The sequence below is a fragment of the Chiroxiphia lanceolata genome, chromosome 15, assembly GCF_009829145.1.
Source record: "Chiroxiphia lanceolata isolate bChiLan1 chromosome 15, bChiLan1.pri, whole genome shotgun sequence".
Taxonomy (NCBI): domain Eukaryota; kingdom Metazoa; phylum Chordata; class Aves; order Passeriformes; family Pipridae; genus Chiroxiphia; species Chiroxiphia lanceolata.
The window spans coordinates 13,900,547-13,922,890 of NC_045651.1; the positions used below are offsets into that span (position 1 = coordinate 13,900,547).

General features: G+C 58.9%; 2 protein-coding genes across 2 annotated transcripts; both read right to left on the reverse strand.

Annotated features, from left to right (window-relative positions):
* Positions 1–13: 13 nt before the first annotated feature.
* On the reverse strand, positions 14–6,293 carry MYOZ3 (myozenin 3). Its single transcript, XM_032703101.1, has 7 exons — positions 6,195–6,293; positions 5,164–5,250; positions 4,711–4,865; positions 4,442–4,501; positions 4,193–4,340; positions 3,765–3,936; positions 14–1,255 (listed from the first exon to the last, which is right to left on the reverse strand). The coding sequence occupies exons 2-7, from the start codon at positions 5,192–5,194 to the stop codon at positions 1,093–1,095; spliced, it is 729 nt and encodes a 242-aa protein (XP_032558992.1). The 5' UTR covers positions 5,195–5,250; positions 6,195–6,293; the 3' UTR covers positions 14–1,092.
* A 425-nt stretch (positions 6,294–6,718) lies between these two features.
* SYNPO (synaptopodin) lies at positions 6,719–20,931 on the reverse strand. The gene is made up of 3 exons (XM_032703211.1): positions 20,460–20,931; positions 9,992–11,913; positions 6,719–8,714 (listed from the first exon to the last, which is right to left on the reverse strand). The coding sequence occupies exons 1-3, from the start codon at positions 20,929–20,931 to the stop codon at positions 7,947–7,949; spliced, it is 3,162 nt and encodes a 1,053-aa protein (XP_032559102.1). The 3' UTR covers positions 6,719–7,946.
* Positions 20,932–22,344: the final 1,413 nt, after the last annotated feature.

The window sequence follows — 22,344 nt, forward strand, 5'->3', positions numbered from 1 at the left end:
AAATGCAAGAGGCTTTACATCATCACTATTTATTTATTATTTCCAGTTCCCTGAGGTTACATGGCTTCTGCAGATGATGGACAAAGAGGAGAGAGATGGAACTGGAACAGGGCAGCAGCTGAGCATCACAGATACCCAGATCAATAGGCTGTTGTTAGCTGCAGGTCCCACTGTGTGTCACTGCTGAAAACGGTGTAATTGGATCCTCACTGCTGATTTTCGCATTCCCAGAGAAGCCTGTGCTCTCTAGAGTCGTGATCACACTGCTTTTCCTTCCCTGTGGAACACGCTGGCAGGATCCTCAGACTGGTGTGGGTCCAGGCAGGACCTGATCCTTGTTAACCAACTACGTGAAGCAAATCTGGCGTAAGTCACTCAGGGCTTAGATGTTCAAGCAAGGCATGCAAATAGCAGTAGAAAGGGGAAAATACCAGCTGCCAAGTGCTAGCCAGTGGAAAATACAGCACAATTTTCCAACTCCCACTGTTCCTCTCCCATCTATCCTGGTTGTGCTGTGTTGGTAAACAGGCAGATTCCCAGTTCCTCATTTGTTTTGTTGTCCAGCCAAGCCCAAAGTAGCTGCTTTTAACATGCCAATGCCTCCAGTAACTTGTTTTGCTGCTGCTCTTCCATTATCACCTCCTCTCACCATCCTGACTGGAATGACAGATGCAGAGTTGTCCTGAAGATGGAATTTCTCTGCAAAAGCACCAGCTGTCGAAGCAGGTCTCTTGTGTCGGTGAAGACGCAGGGAGGGAGTTTGGTGTGTTGCAGCTGGTGGTGCTGTTTTCCACAAGGCAGGGCAGAGGACGGGCTGTATGGGGTGTTTTGTATGGGAGCTTGTGGGGATCTGCTTGACTAACAGCAAGAACTTGGCTGGCTGGCTTGGCACTCACTGCCCCTGTGACCAGGGCTGCTGCAAGGGGAATTCAGAATGGTCCCAGACTCGAGCTCGGTCAAACCCCATCTGAAGATGACAACCCGAGACCACTGGCTGAGCTTCCACGAGGGATACCTGCCCCCTCTCCCCCACCCTGCGAAGTGTGTCCGAGTCTAGCGAGGAAACCATCCGTGGTGGTGGGGAAGGAACAGCTACAGCTCTTCGCTCTCCGGCAGGATCCGCACCCAGCCTTGCGCCACGCGGTTGAAGTTGGGCCTGTGGGAAATCACCTCCAGCGCGCTCAGGTTGTCCAGCTCTGCGGTGGGCACAGAGAACAGCTCCCCAACCACCGCCCTGTCAAACGGGGCTGGGGTCCTGTGGCACAAGAAGCAGACTTAGTCACAAGGGCATGCTGTGAAGGTGATAGAAAAAGTAGGTCTGGATTTACTAACTCTGAGCCCAGCACAGCCTAGGAATGTCTGTGGCAAATGACAACTCTCCTCCTCCTCCTCCCCAGAACACTGTTAGAGCCCCTGCCAGCCCAGCAAGGTGCTTCTCTGGTGCAGAGCCCACCTCAAGCTTTGGCAAGACTAGAGAGTGAGGGTCGGTGCCTGAGTGTGAATGGAAGTGTTCTGCACGTGGAAGGGCTTAGGTTCAGAGAGCAGTGACAAACCCCCTGGTCGTTAGAAAGCATCTCAGTGTGTTCTGCAGAGGGCCGAGGCCGATGGCTGCTCCAGATCCCTACAGCACATGTGCAGGCAAATGTGTCTCTCTTGGCCCTGGCTCCATCCTGCCTTTTGGGACGGCTTCTCGTGAACTATGACTAACAGGAGGAGCAGTGCGGGGGCAAGAGCTGTCATCCCTTTCTGGAGAAATGTGGAAAGGGACTGGGGAAGAGTGTGCCAGCCCCCAAAAAGCCAAGAATGTTGGTTTTGGAGCAGCACATGGAGGCTGAGCTATCAGTGAGGCAAAGCTGGGAATGTTTGCTTTGGGAAGCACTGCTAGAACACGAGTAACGTGGCAGTGTTTTGCAACAGAGGAGAAATAAGAGGGGGAAAGGTAAAGTAGAGAGATTTGTTCTAGGAACTTTCTTCTGGGAAAAGATAGTCTTTGTCAAAGGTTGGTTTTCACTCTCTCTTAAGGCAGAAAGGTGGCCCTAGGTCTTTGTATCACAGCCTGAATGTTTAAAATTGGGAATAAATCAGTCTTTAACACAGTTGCTCTTGAAATGGTGGACTTGCCCTTGCCTTGTGACCCATGTGAGCTGGGATTCAACCAGCCTTAGGCAAGACCACTGGCTTTTTGATAGCCAATCTCTTCCAAAAGGCTTGTTTTTCTGTGGTTTGGTATTTGAACTGAGAAGTGATTTAAAAGCCAACAGCTTGGAAGATCATGAAAAGCCCAGTTAAAAGCAGATTGGCTCTCTGAATCTTCCTGCCTCAGTGAAGAATTAGAGGAGGTGGCGAGAGGCTTGGAGTTAAATTAGCATCCATCTGTATTAAATTACAGTTGAAGACTTTAAATAGAAAGGCAGTGTGTGAGAGAGGAGAAATGGTGCAGGGTAAAGCACTATTCAGAAACATGCCCTTGCTTCAGTCCCTGTCCATAAATAAATCCCAAGGCAGGAACATGGCTAAATGTTGAAATAAAAGAGCCAAGTGTCTGCAGCAGCTTTTCGTTCTCCCCCTGCAGCACCTCCTCAGCTGTAACTCCTCAAGGAGAGCCACATGGCAAAGCCCCAGGGCTGAGGGGGAGGAGAGCAGCAAAGGGATGGTGGTGGCCAGGCTGATCTCTGGCTTTTGGGATGCCATTCCCATGTGGAGGGGTTGTGGCTCCCCACAGCCCCTTCTGCCAGGTGCTCAAAGCACAGCAGTCGTGTGTCCCATGACCCAAATCCAGCCCTGGTGTGGGCACAGCAGAGCTGCCCCCGGCACAGGCCCAGCACTGTGCCCATGGTCTGACAGGGAGCAGTGCTGTGTCCTACTGGGGAGCTCCAGTGGGAACTTGACTGCTGTAAGGCAACTTTGGCCAGGCCACCAAGGCCCGAGTAATTCCATCCTCATGACAGAGGCTTTCAGCAAGGAGGACAGCCAGGACCTTGCAGATTCCCTGGGATGATGTTCAGCTTAAAAGTTCAGTTCTCATTATTCTACCATGGGCTGCTGGTGCTTTGCTACCACCAGATCTCCATCTCCTGGATCCCCACCGAGCACCTTTCCAGAAAGGAAATCTTCCTTGGCAGTCTCTGCTCCAGCCTTGACCCCAATGTATTTTGGAGGTGTGAGGAGGCACCAGCCGTGCTCCATCAGAAGCAGCCACAGGGCACGGAGCTTGCCACGCTGAGCCACTAGAAATCCCCTGGCCTGGAGGCTTCAATCCCAAGCAGGTGTTTGGAAGGAATCTGGTGACTTCTTTTAGCACTTTGTGGGATGATTAACCTTACACCCCCACCACTTCCAGCAGCTGCTTGGATACCTTAAGGAAATTAGGAGAGAGACTTGGCACTGACTGTGTCATTCCTTCACCCAGCCCAGAACTGAGCCCAGCTGGGAGCAGAAGTGATTCCTTCTCCAGGACCATGTACATGAGAATTAGCCCTCACAAATTTCATCCCTGAGGTTAGCTGGTGAGATCAGACTGCTTAAGGCTGTGCAAACCCAGTGGTGGAGCTGAGAGGAGATCTGGGGAGCTGTTGGAGGCAGAGACCTTTGCAGGGAGCCACAGAGGAGCTCCTGAGTGGGAAAAGAGCATCCTGAGCCCTTGCTGTGCCCCTGTGGTGTATAGAGAGAGCACGGACCACTGTGTTTCCCTCACAGGATATTGGATGCTTCTCAAGGCTGAAGGGCTTGAAGGGCTGGCCAGGTTGGTGATGCCTGCCTGTTACCTGTTGAAGCTCCTGAAGTCCCACGCAGGGGGTCTCATGGGTGGCTGGTTCTTGCCATACACAGCATCAGCGCTGTCACCAAAGAGCTCCTGCCACGGGCACCGGTAGCCCTTGGGGATGGCGGTGACGTTGAACTTCTCCGGGGGGATTTCCTTGAGGGGGCTCGAGTACCCTGTGCAGGGGGAGAGACAGCGTGGGCTGCTGGGGCTGGGAACAGCCTGGCATTTGCATGGCCATAGAGGACCTGCTGCTGGGGCCAGGACTGCATATCTATAACATAAATATATATTTATATATCTGTATATGTACAAACTCTGGGGGAGGGTTTGCGGCAGAACCCTCGGCAGGCAGCAGCTCGCTGCCTCCAGCCCCCACACTGCTGAGATCACTGCGGTGTCGGGTTTGGGGTGCAGGCAGGATTTATTTACCTGGGGCCAGGGCACTGGGGTTCAGGACTTTACTCATATGCAAGACTTTCTCTGTCTTCTTGGGCACTTCTGGGGGGCCACCCTGGGGCGATGCTGCCACGTGGAGCTCGGAGTGATAATTCTGCTGGCCCCCGGCATTCTCCTCTGCCTGTGGGGGGGGAGAGTCGACAGGCACAGGGTACTTCCCCTGCCCCCACTGGGACTTTGGAGGTGGTTGAAAGCACCTCAAAGCTCCCTCCATCTACTCACCATCCCTTCATTCGCTGGATCGCCTTTCTCAGTGCGGTGTGAGCCCCCTGGCCCTGGGGGCTGCAGGAGGTAAGGAGAAGGGTTAGTGAGTGGATACTGAGCTCCTTGCTTGCCCATCTCCGTGCCCAGCCCACCAAGCCATCTCTCCTCTCACTTCATCTCAGCGTAGCAGCCGACTGTGGCTGCCCTGTGCAGAGACCCCCAGCCTCGCCAGGAATTGTTTCCCTGGAATGGCTGCAAGAGCTGGGGAAGGGCTGTCTCAGACCCACCTCCCTGTAGCCACTGGGATGCTCAAAAATGAAGCGCTGCATCCGCCTCTGGCGCTGCTGGAAGAGCTGGGAGCCGCGGTTATTCCGCAGGGAGAGTTCCTCGATCATCAGGTCCTGCGCTGTGCTCATCTTCTTGCCCAAGTCCAGACGGGGCTCTGAGGAGGCCAGGAGAGAGCACAGCCACAGCTGAGGGTGCTGCAGTGCTGGGGAGCCCCAAGCCCAGCACAGACAGTGTGTGCCCTTGTCAGGGTCCCCATTGCGTGGCTTAGCTGTGTCAGAGGCTGGTGTTTCCTCAGCGTGAGGAATTATCAGGGAATTAGCTCAGCTCCAGAGGCTCAAACAGCCTCACTTGCCCCATGCATGGGTCAGTGGCCTCAACCAGAGCTGGGTCTGGCCCCTAAGCAGGGAGGGCAGCACTGCCCTGGGGCTGGTGGCACCCCTGCACCCCCTTACCATCTGCAGGGCCCGGTCTCATGATGGTCATCACTTGCTGCCGTGCTCCTGGGGCAGCTCTGTGGCAGAGGGATGGATTCTGCCTGGCTGGAAGAGAGAGGCACCCCCAGAGTGACACCAAGCATGGGGACGTGTCAGCCCCAGGTGTGCCACAGAGAGATGCCAGGTTTCAGCTGAGCATCACCCCTGTCACACTTCATCCCTGAACGTGTCCCCTCAACAGCATCATCCCTGAGCATCATCCTTAAGTATCTCCCTGCACTGCTCTCCATTCCCTTCAACAGACATAGGGAATGTTCAAAGCATGTTGCCCCTCAGCCCCTGCCTGTCATCTTTCCTTTCTGCCTTTCTTTAGGGCAGAAAGTATCCTCAGCTCTATCCTTGCCCACAGTGAGCCAGTGTCCCTGTGCCCTGAGTTCCCTCAGAGCAGCACCTGCTGCCACAGCCTGCGGGGCCAGGGGGGCCCTGGCTGCCCCCCCACAACACCTCCGCCTTAGCAGAGCTATTTTCAGCTGCTGGCCCCAAGGGTGCAGGAGCTGCAACCCTGACCCTGCAGGGAGCTGGTGAGCCCAGCCAGTGGCGAAGAAGGGCACGGGACTACCGGGCTGGGTTGCTCCTTTGTGGAGAGGCAGCTGGAAACCAGCCCTGGTGTCAGCCCCCCAGGCTGCCCACCTGCAGCAGCACAGGGCACTCAGCTCAATAAACGGGAGCTGTTTGACCCCATTAAGTGCATCTGGTGTCCCTCACCTCAGGCTGATGCTGGGCAGTTTCTCCTAAGGACCCTGGAGAGCAGAGGGTCCCCATGGGGCTGTGGGTGCCTGGCACACAGCTCCCTGCCAGCCCTGAGCTCAACTTTACCATCCCTACAGCGAGCCTTGGACCTGCATCCCATCCTTCCCTCCACCCCACTCCAGGGAGACTGTACCCTGACCCCACAGTCATGATGTCCCCACCACCAAGGCTGGGATGTCCCCAAGCCCTCTGCACCCACCTGCCCACTGCCTCCCATGGGGAGACCTCACCTTCTCTACCTGGTCAGGGGATGCCCCAGATGCTGAGGAGTGAAGATGCTTCTCCCGCTGTGGAGGGTGTTGAGGCCAAAGCCAATCTGCAGCCACCAGTGCTTGGTGGCCCTGGGTGGCCCTTCACAGCAACCCCTGGGCTCCTGCCGCTCGCCCCAACCCGTCCCGGGCTCCAGCCCAGATGCCAAGGTCCAGCCACGGGACAGAAGTTATTTCTGGCTGAGAAAGGGGGCGGAGCAGGGCTGTGACCCTTGGGGACCGGGATGCCGTCACCCCAGCACGGGACAGGTCTGACCCACGGGGATGAGGATGCCATCACCCTGGCGTGAAGCAGGGTTGTGACCCTTGGGGACCAGGACCTGTCACCCCAGCATGGAGCAGGGCTGACCCACGGGGATGGGGATGCTGTCACCCTGGTACGGAGCAGGGCTGACGCCTGGGGACAGGGGTAGTGGTTGTGTAGCAGCAGCAGGAGGTGGCCATGTGCCATGTGTTCCCAGGTGACCTCGGGGACAGATCAGAGCTAGGCTGGGTGGGATAAAGGCAGTTTATTTCTGAGCTGGGTATACAGCGGCGTGGTGAAGGCAGGTTATGGTGGCTGGTGGAGTGAGGGTGGGAGATATGTCCTGGGAATGGGGGGCTGTGTTCCAGGAAGAACAGACTGCAGGGTGGAGGTACTCCAGGGAACAGGGATGGGCTGGCTCCAACAGTGTGTCCTGGGGAATGGGAAGGAGTGACTGGGGCTCCCTGAATGGAAATGTGTCAGAGCTCTGGCAGCCCAAACTCAAACTCTTTTCCAGTGCTGGTCTCATCAAGGTGCGGGGACACCAACTCGTCCCCATGGGGACACTCTCCTGCGCTGACACCTCCTTCAAACCCTCTGCAACATGTACCACTTCCTTCAGCCCCCCACAGCCCCCCGTCTCTTCCCACCTGCCCTGGCTGCCTCAGAGCCCATCGGTTCCTGTGTGTGCCTCCATCCTGCCAGGGTGAGGATGAGGATGGGGTGAACCTGGGGATGGGGACAGTGACAGGTACAGAATGGGGCTGTACTTCTTTGTTTGGGGAGGACAGGAGGGCACCTATAAACAGTCCCCTTGATGTGGCAATAAATAACTTTGGCTCGTTTTGGTCACCAGGGAAGAAAGGATTTGGGAGAATTTCTTTGAGGAGTCTAAAGTAAAAAAAAACAGCAATGAAGAACTGGGGAGATGGAATAAAAAATTAACTTTTCCTTCCCAGAATCTGGTTTCAGTTGAAACTGGATAGTTCTGGAGGCTGGGAGAGGGAACCTGGTCATGGCACACTGCCCATCCATGCTGGATATGGTGGCTGTGCCACCCCAGCAAAGCAGAGCTGCAGTGACACCCCAGGGTAACACCTGGGAGCTGGGGACAGGGGGCTCACAGGGGACCACCGAGTCCATCCCATCCTGGCTATGCGGGAGGGGGATGGCTGGTGGGCAGGGACTACTGAGGGAGAGGGCTGGCTCTCCCCACTGCCTGCTCCTGCATGCTGATCACGCAGTCCTGCCCAGAAAGGTTGGCGTGGTAAAAATAGAGCAGGGCCACGGGATGGCGGGCGAGCAGGAGGCACCTGACCCTGCTGGCACACCGAGGGGCTGCGGCAGCTCTGCAGGGACACTGGTTTTTGGGGACCTCAGCCCCGAGGGTTGGGGTGTTCCCGGCGTGGGGGGTCAGCGGGTGGCATCACCCAGGCTGACAGGTCCAGGAAGAGGGTGTTTGGCTGGGGCTGGCTCATCTAGGAGGTGCAAGGGGCCCCCGAGGGCAGACCCCCCGTCTTCAGCCGCAGGCTGCCGGTCCAGCCCCGGGGACAGAGGTTGAAGCTGTGGATTCCTGGGCTCTTGGTCCCCGAGTCTTCGGAGTCGAGGGAGACGTCCGAGTCTGTCGGGGACCGGGAGGTGCAGCGCTTGGCTGGGCATCGCCCGCCCACCACGGGGGAAGGCAGGGGGCTCTTGGGGATGGGGGACAGCCTGGGGACGGGGCAGGAGGACGTGCTGGGTGGCAGCAGGAGCCGGCGACCCTCTGCCCAGGCGGGTCGGGGCATGCCGGGGGAGGCACAGAACTGGGGGCTGCCTGCCCTGGGCGATCTCAAGGGGCTTTTGTGGGTGGGCGAGGGGCTGCCCAGGCTCCCCAGCACGCTGCTGGCAGCCTGCAGTGCCGGCGCTCTGGGCCCCAGCCGGGGGGACTGGGGCAGGCTGGGGGGACCGGCGGAGATGGGGGTGAAGGGCCGGGAGCCCTCCAGCCCCACGGCTTTGGGAGAGGAGCTCTTCCTGCGGGCAGCGTTGATGATGTTCCTGGCGAGCCGCGCTTGCATCTGCCGGCTGGCCCGGGGGTCCGCGTCCTGCCGCAGCGGGGACAGGGACCTCTCACTCCATGGAGGTGACATGGGAGGTCCCTCATCCAGTTCGGGCACCGAGGCCGGGCTGGCCCAGCCGTCCAGGCTGCCCGGGCGCCGCGCCAGCCGGGGCGTCCAGGTGGGCGATGCAGGGAGGGATGACCGCCTGTCCTGGAGAGGGACAGAGAGCGGGTTAGTGACCCCCACTCGGGAGAACGAAGGGACAGAGCAGGGGGACAGTGGCAGGAGGGGTGCCAGGGTAAGAGTCACTCTGGCTCAGCCCTACAGGAGCTGGGGATGCCTCCTCGTGCATTGCACCACTGCGAGGGCTCCCCAGAACGCATTTGACTCTTCACCCCCTTGCCTGTCAAGGAGGTCGGGGCAGGCTGAGCCTGCCATTAATCCTCCTTGCCCAAAATACATCCCAGGCCCTCTCACTACCTGCAGCTTCCTAAAGCCTCCCTCTGGGGATGCTCGGAGACCCCAGGTGACCATTGCCCGGCACTGCTCCCCAGACGGCAGAAAAGAGAAGAGTCAGGTGTGACAGCGCAGAGAGTGTATTCAGAAAGAGGGGGAAAAAAGAAAAATGCAAGAGAAATAAAAGCACAGTCAAAAGGCAACTTGGCACTGTGGGGAGAGTGGTGAGAGTGAGGGATGGGCAGAGGCACGGCTGGACAACGAGCCCCAGGTTGAGCATCACCCAGCAGCCCTGCCCTCACCATCCTCCTCATCCCAGCACATCCTTGCTTCCAGCCATGCCACACAGCACCGCCCACCCCAGCTCCAGCACTGAGCCCAGGGAGGGACAGGCACTCCACAGTGTCCCTTGTCCTGGCACCACAGGACCTTACTGTTCCCGAGGGATGCAGCTCTTCCTCTGCAGTGAGGAAGCAAATGAGGACAGATCCTGAAGGAGCAGCAGAAGAGCCAGGAGCAGGCACAGTGAGGTGGAAAGGTGGGGTGTCCCCTCCAGGTTTGCTTTGGTAGGAGGCCGAGAGGAGCCGCAGGACAGAGGGGATGCAGATGAGCAGGCAGAGCTCTGAGCGCTGGAAAGGCGGGAGGTGAGGAAAGGAGGGAGCCAGAGGTGCAATGCTCTGTACAGTTTCCAGACGAGAGAAGAGAGAAAGCACCGTCAGCCCCCTGGCAGCACAGGCAGGCTCCTGATGGCTGTTTGGGATCCTGTGGGCTCTATGCCCCAACTCCTGCTGCCTCCCTGGGCCTCCTCAGCTCCCATTTCACTGGCGGCTCAGCAGTGCCTGCCACCCACTATCCCAGCACTGCACCTCCCAGCCACTTCTTTTTTTCTATTTCCTTTTCTTTTTACCCCCTTTTTTTGCGGTTGGTTTGTCTTTTGGTGCTCCCATGAGCAGTTAGGGAAGACTCAGCCTACGACCCCCGTGTTTTTCTCTCCGCCACCACTACTTGTAATAAAAAGAAGGTTTCCACACCTGGGGCTCGATGCCGGCATTCCTGGTGGAGTAGGAGGGCCGGGGTGCCTGGAAGCCTGCCTTCCCCCGGGGCGGCAGCAGGCGGCACGGGGAGGCCAGGAGCACCTCAGCCGGGGCTCCGGGACTGGCACGGCTCTCGTGAGTCAGGGGCAGAGCCCCGGCAGTGCCAGGGAAGGGGCTGGAGGTGGTCTGGCCAGCGCTGGGCATGACGGGGGGATGCCAAACAGGGGAAGGGGGCAATGGAGAGGTCGGGCAGGAGGCTTGCTGGGGGTAGGGGTAGGCGTCTGGAAGAGAGGGTCTGGGTGGAGGCATCTCCTGGGGCATGGACCTTGATGGCCCCTTAGATGGGGAGAGGATGAAGAGAGAGGACTGGAGCTGGTAGGGTTGGTGCTTGGAGATCTCCAGCTCCTTCTGGGAGACCTCATTCTCCATCAGGTTGTTGCCATACAGAGACGCAGGGGGGGTTTTGGAGGGCCTGGAGGGACTCTTGGAGGGGCGTCTGGAGACCATGGGTGACAGGTAAGCATTGTTGTCATATTTCCAGGAGGGAGGCAGAGACATGGTGGGCGATGGGCACCGCAGCAGCTCAGGCTGGGAGGGAGCCTCGATGATGAACTTCTCCATCCTGGACTGCCGGCGGGCAAAGAGCTCAGCCCCCTTCCCTCTCGCTTCACTGAGGATGTGGCTGGGCTGCGGCTTCTGCTTGGGCTGGATGGTGGGAGACTTAAGGCAGGAGGACCATGCCGGAGCATCCTCAGCTGGTGGGAGGTGGTGCCCACTCCTGGATGCACTGTTGGGGACAAAGTTGGCAGCTTCAGCCCCAAGGACAAAGGGCTCATCCTCTGCACTGGGCTCTCCCTGATCTTTCTGCTTCTTCCTGCTGTCTGCACTCTGAACCAGGTCCAGCAGGTCAGGATTGGGGCCTAGTTTTGGCTTCTCCACAAAGGTGAACATGGACTTTCTGCTTCCTCTCCGGGCAGCCGATTCCTCCAGGATCCCCGTTTTGGGCAAGGGGTTTGGTCCACTCACCCCACAGCCCAGGAGGGGACCTGACAGCATCTTCTGCTCCTGAGAGGGGTACAGGGCTGAGTAGGCAGGGGGGGAGCGGACACGGGTGAGCGGTGGGGGGCTGCTGAGGGTCTCCGCGTAGGTGGGCGGCGGGGGCAGCTCCGGGGTAGGGGGTTCCTCCGCCGTCTGGCTGCTGGTGGGGGACGCCTGGGTGCCGAAGGGTCTGGCTGTCCGGTTCTTCACAGGCTTGGGCTTGGCCAGGGTGAGATGGACCTCGTAGTACTGCCGGCCCTGCACCCCGTTCTGCTGCTGGCCACCTGGGGATGCCATCCCTGTGGCTGTCCCCGCTGGCGCACTGGGCACCTCACTGGGCACCTCACCGGGCACCTCACTGGGCACGTCAATGTTTTTCTCCTCCTCAGCGTGCTGTGGCAGGGCAACAGGTGCCATGCTTAGCCCTGCAGGGGCTCCTGCATCCCCGAGCCCCTCCATCCCTCTCTCCATCCCACTGGCCACCTGCTCCTGCACGCCATTGGTGGTGGCTGATGCCATGTTCTCCTTCAGGTAGACGCTGAGTGGGACCTGCTGGGCTTCAGCAGGCGGCTCCTGGCACGCGGGTGCATTTGCCCGCATCCTCTCTCCCGGGTTGCCGGGCTGGTCAGGCTCCACCTTCATCCCCTGCCCCTCACCCTCCTCCATGGCCGCTTGCCGGGGCTGGGGCGCAGGGCTCAGCAGCAGCCCCCCGCCATTCCCAGCCCCCGTGAGCCCGTCGACGCGCTGCCTGCGGCGGTGGAAGAGCAGGACGCCCTTGGAGCTGGGGCCGGGCGCCGTGGTGAGCTGCGCCGCGATCCTCTGGCTCCGCGCCTTCGCCTCCTTCAGCTCCTTCTCTGAGAGGCTGGCGCTGCGGGACAGACCTGAACAGAAGGGAGAGAGGGGTTAGGAGGGCTCAGTGTGGATGTGGGGTCTCAGCCCTCCCTGCCCAGGACTGGTAGCCCTTCCTCCAGGTATCCTTTGGCATTCCAACTCCTTTCCTGGCAGCTGGGGGAAGGCAGGAGAGATGCTCTGGGGCTGGGGTGCATGGGGGTGATAGCACAGTTCAGGGCAGTGGGGACCCAGTCCAGCACTCCACCAAGATGCTGAGACAGATGGGAAAGCCCAAGGGACACGTAGGGACACTCAGGACCTTTCCTCCTATCCCACCCCATATTCCATCTGGGCTCTGTGCACCATGGTGACCTTATGGGATTTCTCTGAGGGCTCAGCAGGTCTCTGGTTGCAGATCACATGGCTTTGGCCCTGGCTTGTGGAGGCAGTGGGCAGGGAAGAGGCCAGTGTGTGTGTGTCTCCCCCAGAACCTCACCCCAAATCCCGCCATTCTGAGCCCCAAAATAAATCTGAGGTCAGCAGGGAGATGCCAGCCTGCCATGACCTCATGGCAAGGCTGGGGGCCAGTCCGTTGGGGGATTGATGCACGGAGCAACACGAGATGGCAGCAGCTGACAGAAGCTGTGCAGATCCTGACCAGCTGGACACAGACACCGACACAGCAAGGAGCCACCCTCCCGCCTCAGGACTCAACACAAGTGCTAAAAACAACGTGCTAAAAGCCTGGCACAAACCCCATGGCGAGCAGCCGAGTGCCGCTGGGCTTCTCCTGTGCTGGCCAAAGGTCAGGGCACCAGCCCTTCCCGAAGACTTGAGAGGATGTGGAGCTGCCGGGAACACATTTTCTCAGGGTGAGCAATTTCCTACGAGCTCACTCCAAAGTGCCCGTGGGAAGGGCAGCGTCCTCAGACCTGACGAGGCCACTGCTGGGCACAGACTCCAGTGCCGACCATCAGCATCACAGCCACACCCACCAGGGGTGCAGCCCCCCCTCCAAAAGCTGCCAGGATGGCTGTGATGGGTGTCCCTGCTCTGGCCTCAGCGGGGAGGTGAGTGGCCAGCCTGCCCCAAGCCCTGCTCCCCTTCCCTTCCCATCCCTTCCCGTCTTCTCTTCCTTCATGTGTTTCTGATTTTCTTGCCTTCTGTGCCGCTTGGGAGCCTTCCAGGATATTTTCAGCAGTGGCTCAGCCTACCAGCGAGGGAAGGGATAGATGACTAAGCCAAATTCTTCCAGAAAGCCCACGGTAAGCAGGAGGGCTCTTAGAAGCTGGGCACCTCTTCTTCCTCCTACCCTCCTACTTCCCTCAACACCCATCAAGTCCCTACACACCGCTGAGCTGTGCAGGACGCCCTGGATGAAGCCTTCAGGCTGCCTGACAGGAGGGTTTGGCTGGGCACAGGGCAGAGGAGGCAGAGATGCCAGTTGAAACTCTCCTGGAGATGAGGAGCCCGTCCACAGGGGCGATGCCGGTGGCCAGCATCCCCCCCGGTTCGCGCCCGGCATTGTTTAACGCCCCGTTTCTGTTTGCTTTGGCGGCGGCGCAGAGCGGGGCCGCGGTTTCCTCCGGCCGGGCTGGCTGGAGGGCGGCCAGCACCGCGGGCCCCGCGCCGCGGGGTCACCCTCGCCGCCTTTATCTCCGAAACGGAGCAGAAATACGGCCAAGGAGCCGTTGAGAAACAAGCCACAGGCTCCAGATGTCTGCGGGTTTCATGCTCCGAGCTGAGCATCCCCGCTCCCTCGGAGGCCAGGGCTGCCTAAGAAGCCGAGCTCTCGGCGGAGCCATTTCGCAGCCTCTCGCTCCTGCTACTGCCTTTTAACAGCAATGGAGGGGCCCGGGGGGATCTCCTCCGTGCTGGAGGGATGACTCAGCTCTTGGCCAGCCCCTTCCTGCTTGGACTGGCTGCTAGATACACTCCCGTGTAGCCAGGACCAACACTGGGATTTGTCCCCTGGGATTTTACCCCCAGGTATCCCCATCCCAGGCATGGGCATCACTCCAGGCCAGGATGTGCTGCAGGGTGGAGTTCCCCACCTGAAATCCTCTATCTAGAATCCATTTCTATCCGTATGCACCCCTCCACTCTTCCAGCAGCCTCTCTGCCCCTGCCCAGCCAGCATCCACCATTCCTGGGCTGGTCCACCCAATCCCTCAGGATACTACGGGGGATGCTGAGGTTAAGAATTGCTCTTCACATTCAATTTTTATCACACGGATGGAGAGCACCAAAGCCTCTGGCAGCCTAGAGGAAATTGCGGAGATCTCCCTTCCCTGCTCCAGCCTGAGCTGTGGGATTAGGTTATTCATCCCAGTGTGAGAGCCTTTATCCCTGCTGGAGGGGTCCTGCCACCTGGGGCAGCTCCTGCACCCCTCTCTCCCCTCCCAGCCATGATGTTTCCCATCCTCCTTCCCTGCCATCCCCTGCCAGCTGGGAGCCTGGCTGGTTCCTTTCCCCAGCCCCAGGCAGGCGTGAGGGAGCTGAGCTCGCTGAGAATGTCCAGGTGCTGGGGAGGAGGAGGAGGGGCATGGGGCTGCTGGAGCAGCGTGGGGAGGAGGCGAAAGTAAAACTATGTGTGGCCAAGGGTGCTGGGGGCTCGTGCAGCACTGGGGTTTCCGCCCATTAACTGGAGTCCAGTCCAAAATCTGAAGCGTGACAGGCTCTTCTTGTGCTCTTCCATGCTTCCTTCCTTCCTTCCTTCCCACTGTACTTGCCATGACACTGTCCTTCAGGATGGAAACATATCCCCCCTCCAAATCTTCCAACACAATGAGCACCACCAGCCCTCTCCACTTCTTTTTTCCCACACGAGGTCCATGTTTGGTCACCTGTGGTCCAGGGATGCTGGAGAAGGACACGCTCCCTGTGCCCTGCACAGCTGCTGGACTCCTGGCACACATGAGCACCCCAAGTGCTATTCCAGTTCAACACACATCAATTCCAGCCAGAGGAGCCTATAGATCTCTGTCTATATGTTTATATAGGCACTTGCTCCGTAGGTTTTCCATTGCTCCAGGGGTGACTTCCAGAACATCCCTCAAGTGCAGGGCTTAACAGCTTCTTACCGAGCTGTCAGTCATCCTTCCCACAGCACATACTGTGCTCTCTCCCCCAGAGCGAGGATGACGAAGGTGATGAAAGGCATTTTTGTTGCTCTCCCTTCCTGGCCAGATGGGGAAAAAAAATTCCTTCCAGCTCACCTTTCCATGCAAAGGATGGATCCCCCCTGAATGGCACTACTGCAGAATGTCTGAAGTCCACCCAGGAAAGGCAGGAGTCACCATCTGACCCCAAATGAAGGTGAAGATGTATCAGACATAGCTTGTGGCCTATCCTGCCCTGAGATGGACTCCAAGAGCTGGAATGGAATGAGGATTTGGACCCAAATTTCAGGGAGGGGAGATACTCCAAGGCCTGCTGAACTGACAGATTCAGTGGAAGTTGATGATCTCAGCGTGGCTGGGATGTCACAGGAAGGAAAACAGTGACTTGGAAGCTGTGCATGGTGAGAAGTCCTTGTATGGAGAAGCCAAGAGGTACCCAAGTCCCAGTGGGACCAGCAGGATACAACAGGCCATGTGAAATCTTGGAGTCACCAGCTGGCAGGTGACTCCAAAGTCTTCACTCTGTCCCTAGCCTGCTCCGAGTTTGGATGCTCAGCCCATCTTGGCCATGCTCAGAGCATCCCACCAGACCACCCACTGGCAGAACACAGATCAGAAACCCCAAACCCTCCTTTGCACAGCACACCACTCACCGTCCATAACCAGCAGGTGCTTTTCCCCCTTTTCAAAAGTTCCTTGCCTGCTGTGGGTCAACCCAAATGGTGCATCTTGCCAACAAAATCTCACTGGGAAAACCAGGAGTGAAACCAAGACAAACCCCACCTCCAGAGGTACGTGGTTCTGTGTCACCTGACATGAACCCCAACAAACCTTCACAGCCGGGCATTCTGGGGAGGGGAGATCCAGTGTTTTCACCCAAACATTGAGGGCTTTGGACACCGAGGAAATGTAAGCAGGTTTTTTGGCAGAGCAGCCAACTGGCCCTTTGCCCCAGCTACAGCTGTGCAGGATTTTTTGCAATGTGCACCAACTCACACACATTTAAGTCCGAGCACGCACTTCCCTCTAGCTCCCAGAGTTATCCCAAATAATCTGCTGCTAGGAAAACACGGTGGGTAGCACAGACAGGCAGTTGAGCTAGCTAGAAACCTATATGATTCAAACATATGGATAAAAAGATGACAATTTTCTGCCTCACTCCCAGCTTCCCACCCTCCTATACCCCAGATATAACACCTCCATGAAGTTTTTACCCACACTGGCCCTTCAGACCCAAAAAGCTCTGGATCAGGCAGTGGGTGCCATGGTGGGACCAACCTTGCCCGCCTGGCAGGACGCTCCAAGCTGGGCCTCTCCTGACAGGCGCCTTTGCCAGAGACAAAATCTGGCACAGCGAGAAAATTCAATGCGCTTGCAAGTTTTCCCTGTGCTCTGTTCACAAGGGCTTTGCTGGATTTGGAGCTGTTTGCCTCCCCATGTTCCCCCCGGCATCCAGCCAGCACCCAAATCCTACTGAAATGGCCCCACAGTCTCCAAGCAGCGAATCCTGGGGCACCCATCTCCCACCCAGGAGGAGGAGAAGAGGGTGGTGGGGTTAAGTTTGAATGGGGGCAGGCTGCCCCTGCCCACCCCCACTTCCCGGGGGGGGTGCAGTGAGCAGCCTCAGCCCTGCACGCACCCACACTGGGCAAGAAGAGGCTGTTGCACCGCAAAAGTGGAGGATGCACCTTCTCCCAGCTGGCCAAACACTAAGCTTTTAGCTTCGGAAAAGGGGGCTGGAGCCAGGCAGACCTCCTCCTGGCTGCCCTGACACCCATCCATCCAGAGTGCAGCAGAGCCAGCCCGTCCTATGGCCAGGTACCCCGGGGCCCCTATCCTGCCTGGGTTCTCAGCCCCACTGTGCCCACTGGTGCTTGAACTCGCTGTGACCCATCCCAGGCTGCCAGGACCCAGTGACAGCCCCACCAGGCTGGTGCCCCGAACCAGCAGCGCTGGCCTGGCGAGAGAAGGTCAAAAGGCTCGGTGTGTCCCTGTCGGGTGGACAGAGCCGGGAGGGGAGTGGAACGACACGGGGACTTTGCCTGTCCCTTGCACAATCCGTAAGGGATCCATCCTGCTGGCTGCCAAGCCGAGGGACAGACCTCGTGTCCCCAGCATGGGTGGCATGGCCAGGGGACATCATGTCCCCATCGTAGGGGGCAGGGGACATCGCCTGGGAAGACGTCCTGCAGAGCTGGGAGGTGCGACCCTGCCCCAGGGGGACCCCCACATCCCCCCACATGCCCCCGTGTTTCCTTGCTGTGCCTCCCACGCCCCACATTGGACACCCGGCTGCGGGCAGAGGGAACCGACACCTGCCCCGCTCATTCCTAGAGAGAAACCCTGCTCAGCCCCGGCCGTGTGTGCGCCCCCATCACTCACCCCTCGCCCACCACAGCACCCACGAGGGTTCTGAGCATGTACTCCCGGAACCCCTGTGCACCCCCGGAGCCCTCTGCACCCCCTGCGCGCTGCCATCACCCGGCACCCCCGGACACCCCCAGATCCCAGCACCCGCGCTGCCCTCCCCTCTGCGCGCCCACCCAACCACCCCCGCCCCGCCGTCACTTCTGCACTTGCACCCTCCGGCCCCCCCGGCCCCCGCCCGGCGCCCCCCAGTCGCTGCCCCCCAGCCCCCCCAGCCCGACCGTACCCGCGGTGCCGGTGCCGGTGCCGCCGCCCCGCGCAGCCCGACTGCACCGGGGAGGAGGCGGCGGGCAGGAAAGTTGCGGCAGCTCCGCCCTCGGAGCGGGCCCGGGGGGGCGGCGGGCGGGGGCCGGGGCCGGGGGTTGGCGGGTCTCGCCGTCACTGCCCCTGCCCCTGCCCGCCCCGACAGACCGACCGACCGACCGGACGGGACGGGTCCCCCTCCCCGGCGACACCGGCAGCCGTCCCGCCGCCCCCAGTGTCCCCGCTCCGCCGCTTCTCGTCCCGGTTGGGTCTGCCCTGAGCAGCCTGAGCCGGCTGCGGGGTGAGAGCAATCGCGACATCCCCTTCCCATCCGGGGCATCCCCTTACTCAGCTCTGTGCATCCCCTTCTCAGCCCGGGGCATCCCCTTGTCTCATCCTGAGGCATCCATCTCTCCCAGCCCTGCACATTCCTCTTACCCAGCCCCGAGCATCCTCTTACCCTCTTTTCCCTCCTCCCAGCACTGCTGGGGACCCGCAGCACCTTACGTTTCAGACACTGTCGGGGACGCGGGGATTTCCCTTTCCGTAGTTTTCCCCAGTGCCTAAAGGTTTGAGGCACTTGGAGATGGGCAAAAATCCAGCACCGGTGTCACTGCCCTGAGGATATCCTGGGAAGAGCACAGAAACTCCTCTGCCAGGGATGGTCTGCTCCGAGTGATGAGGGGACCACAGTCCAGGGCAAGATGATCCCTGGGGAGCCAGCATCACCTCTCCCCTCCAGCACCTCACTGCCAGGCAGCACTGTGGGTGAGACCAGCCTCACCCCCTTCCTGCGCCTGTCCACGCTGCAGGATGAGCTCTTGGCCTGATTTTTTGCCTTTCTAATTTCCTTTCTTCCTGCCCCTCTGTGCTTTTTTGTGCTTTTCTGGTTTTTGAGGGAGCCTGGCACTGGCTCGGCAGCCCCCAGGGAGTGAAACCTTCCGTTTATTTGCACACCAGACAGAGAAACCAGTCCTGCCTCCTGCATCTCCCAGCCTCTGCCTCTACCCGGGGCTCCTGCGCTCCCCAGCCTGCCCCAAGAGGTGCCAACCAGTCCGGGCCGCCATGCCGGATATTTGGGAGCAGCCAGCCTGGCCTTGGGCTGCTGGATGGGGACCAAAGGGGCACCTGGGACCCGCCTGGGTGGGTCCACACAGCTCGAGGCGGGGCACCCACTTGGCTCCCAGCTCCCAGGGCCAGCCCTGCATCACTTTGGGTGCAGATGGATGCAGCCTTTTCTCCTGCAGAAGCTGGATTGGTGTGGGAGTTCCTGTACCCCCAGCCAGCTAAGGAGAAGAAGAGCAAATCCCTGACACCCCCCAGGGATGCTCCTGCAAACACCCTGCTGCAGGGACAGCCTCGGACAGCACCCACAAGGGCACCTGCCCTTCTCTCCCTCCTCTGCACTCTCTTTCCCAAACCTGCAGGCTTTCTGCAAGGTCTCGGAGCTGCTCCCGGTGTTCAGGACCCTCAGTGACATCCTGCCTGGAGGCTCTGGAAAGTCTGACGGGTCCCGCAGGCAGTGGCTGGTGGTGATCTCACTTGGAGGGGGAGGAAACGGGACAGACAAACTCTTTCCAACAAACCTGTTGAGTTACTTTAAAATTCCAGGCTGGCAGCAAAAGTGCTGGATGGCGGCGCGGGTTAGGAAAATGCTGAGCCTGGACAGAGTCAGGCCTGACCTTTCCCCACCGCAGATCTGCCATCCCAGAGCAGTGAGAAATGGGAAGACTATTTGGGTCCATCTGGTTTGTGTGCTGAGCCCTGAAACACGATGCTGCTGGGGTAGCCGTGAGCCAAAAGGGCTTGGCTGAGCTTCCCAGCCTGTGTCCTATCCAGGAGCTGCTGGTTTGGAGGATGTCTGACCCTGCAAAAAGGCAGGGGAGGGATTCTGGGCACTGGGTTCCTGTCGAGCATCCCCAGCTGGTCCCACCCCACCCCACCCCACCCTGGGAGCTGCTTTGGGAAAACCACACTCTGAGCTGAGGAGCAGCATCTGATAACACCATCCCATGGGGACAGGGACACACCTGCCTCAGCACCGTGTGGCAGCTGAGATAACAGCTGGGCAGGAGCAAAATAGAAAGAGGGGTGGAAGCAGGGTTTAAAAATGATCCAAGGCCTGTAAGAGGATGAGTTCTGTGGGAGCATCTCCCACATGGAGGTGGGGAGGTCCAGGCATGGGAGCAGCCACAGTAACCCTAGATATGCGCCTGTATTTGTGTCACCACGTCTGAAGGGACAGTCACGGGCAGAGAGGAGTGGCAGGCTGTGACACAGGCTGTGAAGTGAGGCGATGGCAGAGAGCATTGTAGGAACCAACTGGCCTGAAATAAAGCGCTTAATTTTTAAACCAGGGGCTGACAGAAATGGCCCCAAGCCATGCGAGGGATGCTTGGCCACCCGTAGCTGACAGGGGAAAGGTGTCCCTGTCCCAGGCAGAGCCCCAGGAGCTGGCTCTGACCACCCCCCTCTGGGCATGGTCCCACCAAGCCCCATGGCCGAGGTGAAGGCTGGGAATTCCACCCCATTCATGCCTTGTTTTGGAATGGGTTGAGTTCTTGGAGACAGTGAGAACCCGTCTGCTGCCTTCCCACCCCCCTCCCGAGAAAAGCCACAGATTCCTCCTTTTTTTTAAGGCCAGAGAGATCATTTCGAGCTAAAATAGTCCCAGCAGCTCTGCTGGGAGCCTGGGACCTCTAACCCAATGGAGGTCCTGCCCTGGGAAGAGCTGGGTGTTCCCAGCAGGAGCACAGCAGTGCCTTTCTGGGTGGGGGACAGTGGCCAAAGGGGATTTCTCTTACCTGCTTTCCTTGGCTCAGTGTCAGGGTTGATGAGGACCCGTTGGATCTTTACCACTTTCCACTCCTGGCTGGGGCTGGCTGTGGGGCTGTCTGCTGTGGGAGGCAGCTCTGGGGCAGAGCCAGGGCACTTGCAGGGGGCTTCAGGCTCTTCTGCCGAGGCCAGGCTGCTGCCCTCCAGTGTGGGATGTGGTGCATCCCCATTGAGCTCCCTGGGCTCCCTCAGCTCCCTCTGGAAGCTCCCACTTGACTTGCCTCCTGGCAGTCCAGTCCATCTCTGCTGCTCCCCTGGCTTTGAAGCAGAAATACCTTGGTGCTGATGGCATCTCTGCTCCCCTCTGCTCCCCCTCTCCTGCCAACAGCCAGTGTCCCCCTCGGCCATCCCACAGACACAGGGGGTCTGCTCAGCCTCGCTGGGCACAGGGCAGCCAGGCTGGGGGTGGAGGCAGGACTGCTGGAGACTTGCCCTCAGCATCCTCACCACTTTCCTTCACTGGCACTCCACAGCCTTGCCAACCCACTCAGCATGGCCAGGGGGCTGGATCCTCCCCGTCAGCCCCCCTCAGAGCACGGGCAGTGTCTGACACAGAGGGAGCTGGGCACGAGCTTGGCTTTACTCCTCTTGCAGGCAGGAGGACCAGGCACGATGTCACTGGATCAGGCAACTTTCAGAGACCCAACAGGAGGGATGTGGCCAGGGGAGACAGGTCAGCAAGAAGGATTTTGCAGGAATTTCTCTTTTTTTGCAGGCAGAGGACCAGCATCCAAGGACCTGTGTGAAGGGAAGGGGGAACGTTGAGGATGCTTGTGCACAGAGTGATTTCCTATGGCCCCAGACATTGGAGCAGCTCCTGACAACCTCAGCCTGAGCTCCAGCTCCAGCACTGCTCCCCATGAAGAAGGACTACCTGAGATGCAAAGTCCATTTGGAAAGGCCCCCACCCCAAGTCCACCCCATGCTCATCACCCCAGGTCCCTCATCTATCCCTCCTCACCCTGGGGACAGCATCCAGGGAAGGCAGCCCTGTGCCCAACTCCCTTCCCTTTGGCAGCCCAGAGGTGGCTATGGACACCCTGATGGTGGTGAGTGCTGGGGAACCACTGCAGTTCTGGAGCTGGGACCATTCAGGGAAGAACCCAGTCCCTGAGGATGTTTGTCGGGGTTATCAGGAACAAAAAGGAATAATTTCCAGTATCCAGCTAACAAAACTGCATTTAACCATTGAGTGACTCATGTGGCATCAGGACAAGAGCAGACAGACCCACTTCCCTCCTGTCAAGCATAAATCCTGCTGGATGACGAACCCATGCACTGACACAGATGAGGTATCAGCTGGGAGAGGGGGATATCATCACTCCCAGGACAGGATATGGGTAACAGCCTACGGAAATTCCTGTGAGTCCTTTGCAGCCACTCAGCACAGCATCACCCAGCCCTGCTCACAGCAAGGCTGGGTCCCAGGGAAGTGCCCTCTGCTGCCTGGAGACCCACAGCACCCAGGGCACACGGATCGGATCGGATCACGATGGATTTCCCAGCCCAACAGCCAGCTGGGGAGGAAAAGAGGTTTCTGTCCATCCCAACTCCCTCCCTGAGTTATTGCAAGGTTTTTCAGTGAAATAAGAAAAGGCACCAGATCAACATTGCAGGCTGAGCTCTGGCAGGAATACCAGCCTTCAGCTTCCTCAAGGCTAACACAGCTTCTCTGCAAAACTTCTCCCATCCTTAGCAAGGTTATTTTGGAAAAGAAGGCAGATTTGAAAGCAGGCACTTGGGCATTTCCCAAACACAAGGCTGCATTTTTTGGAGAATACCCAAAGGAAATCTGCCCTTTCTGAAATCCTTCCTCCTGCCTTGCTCTGCTGCAATTATTCGACACAGATTTGC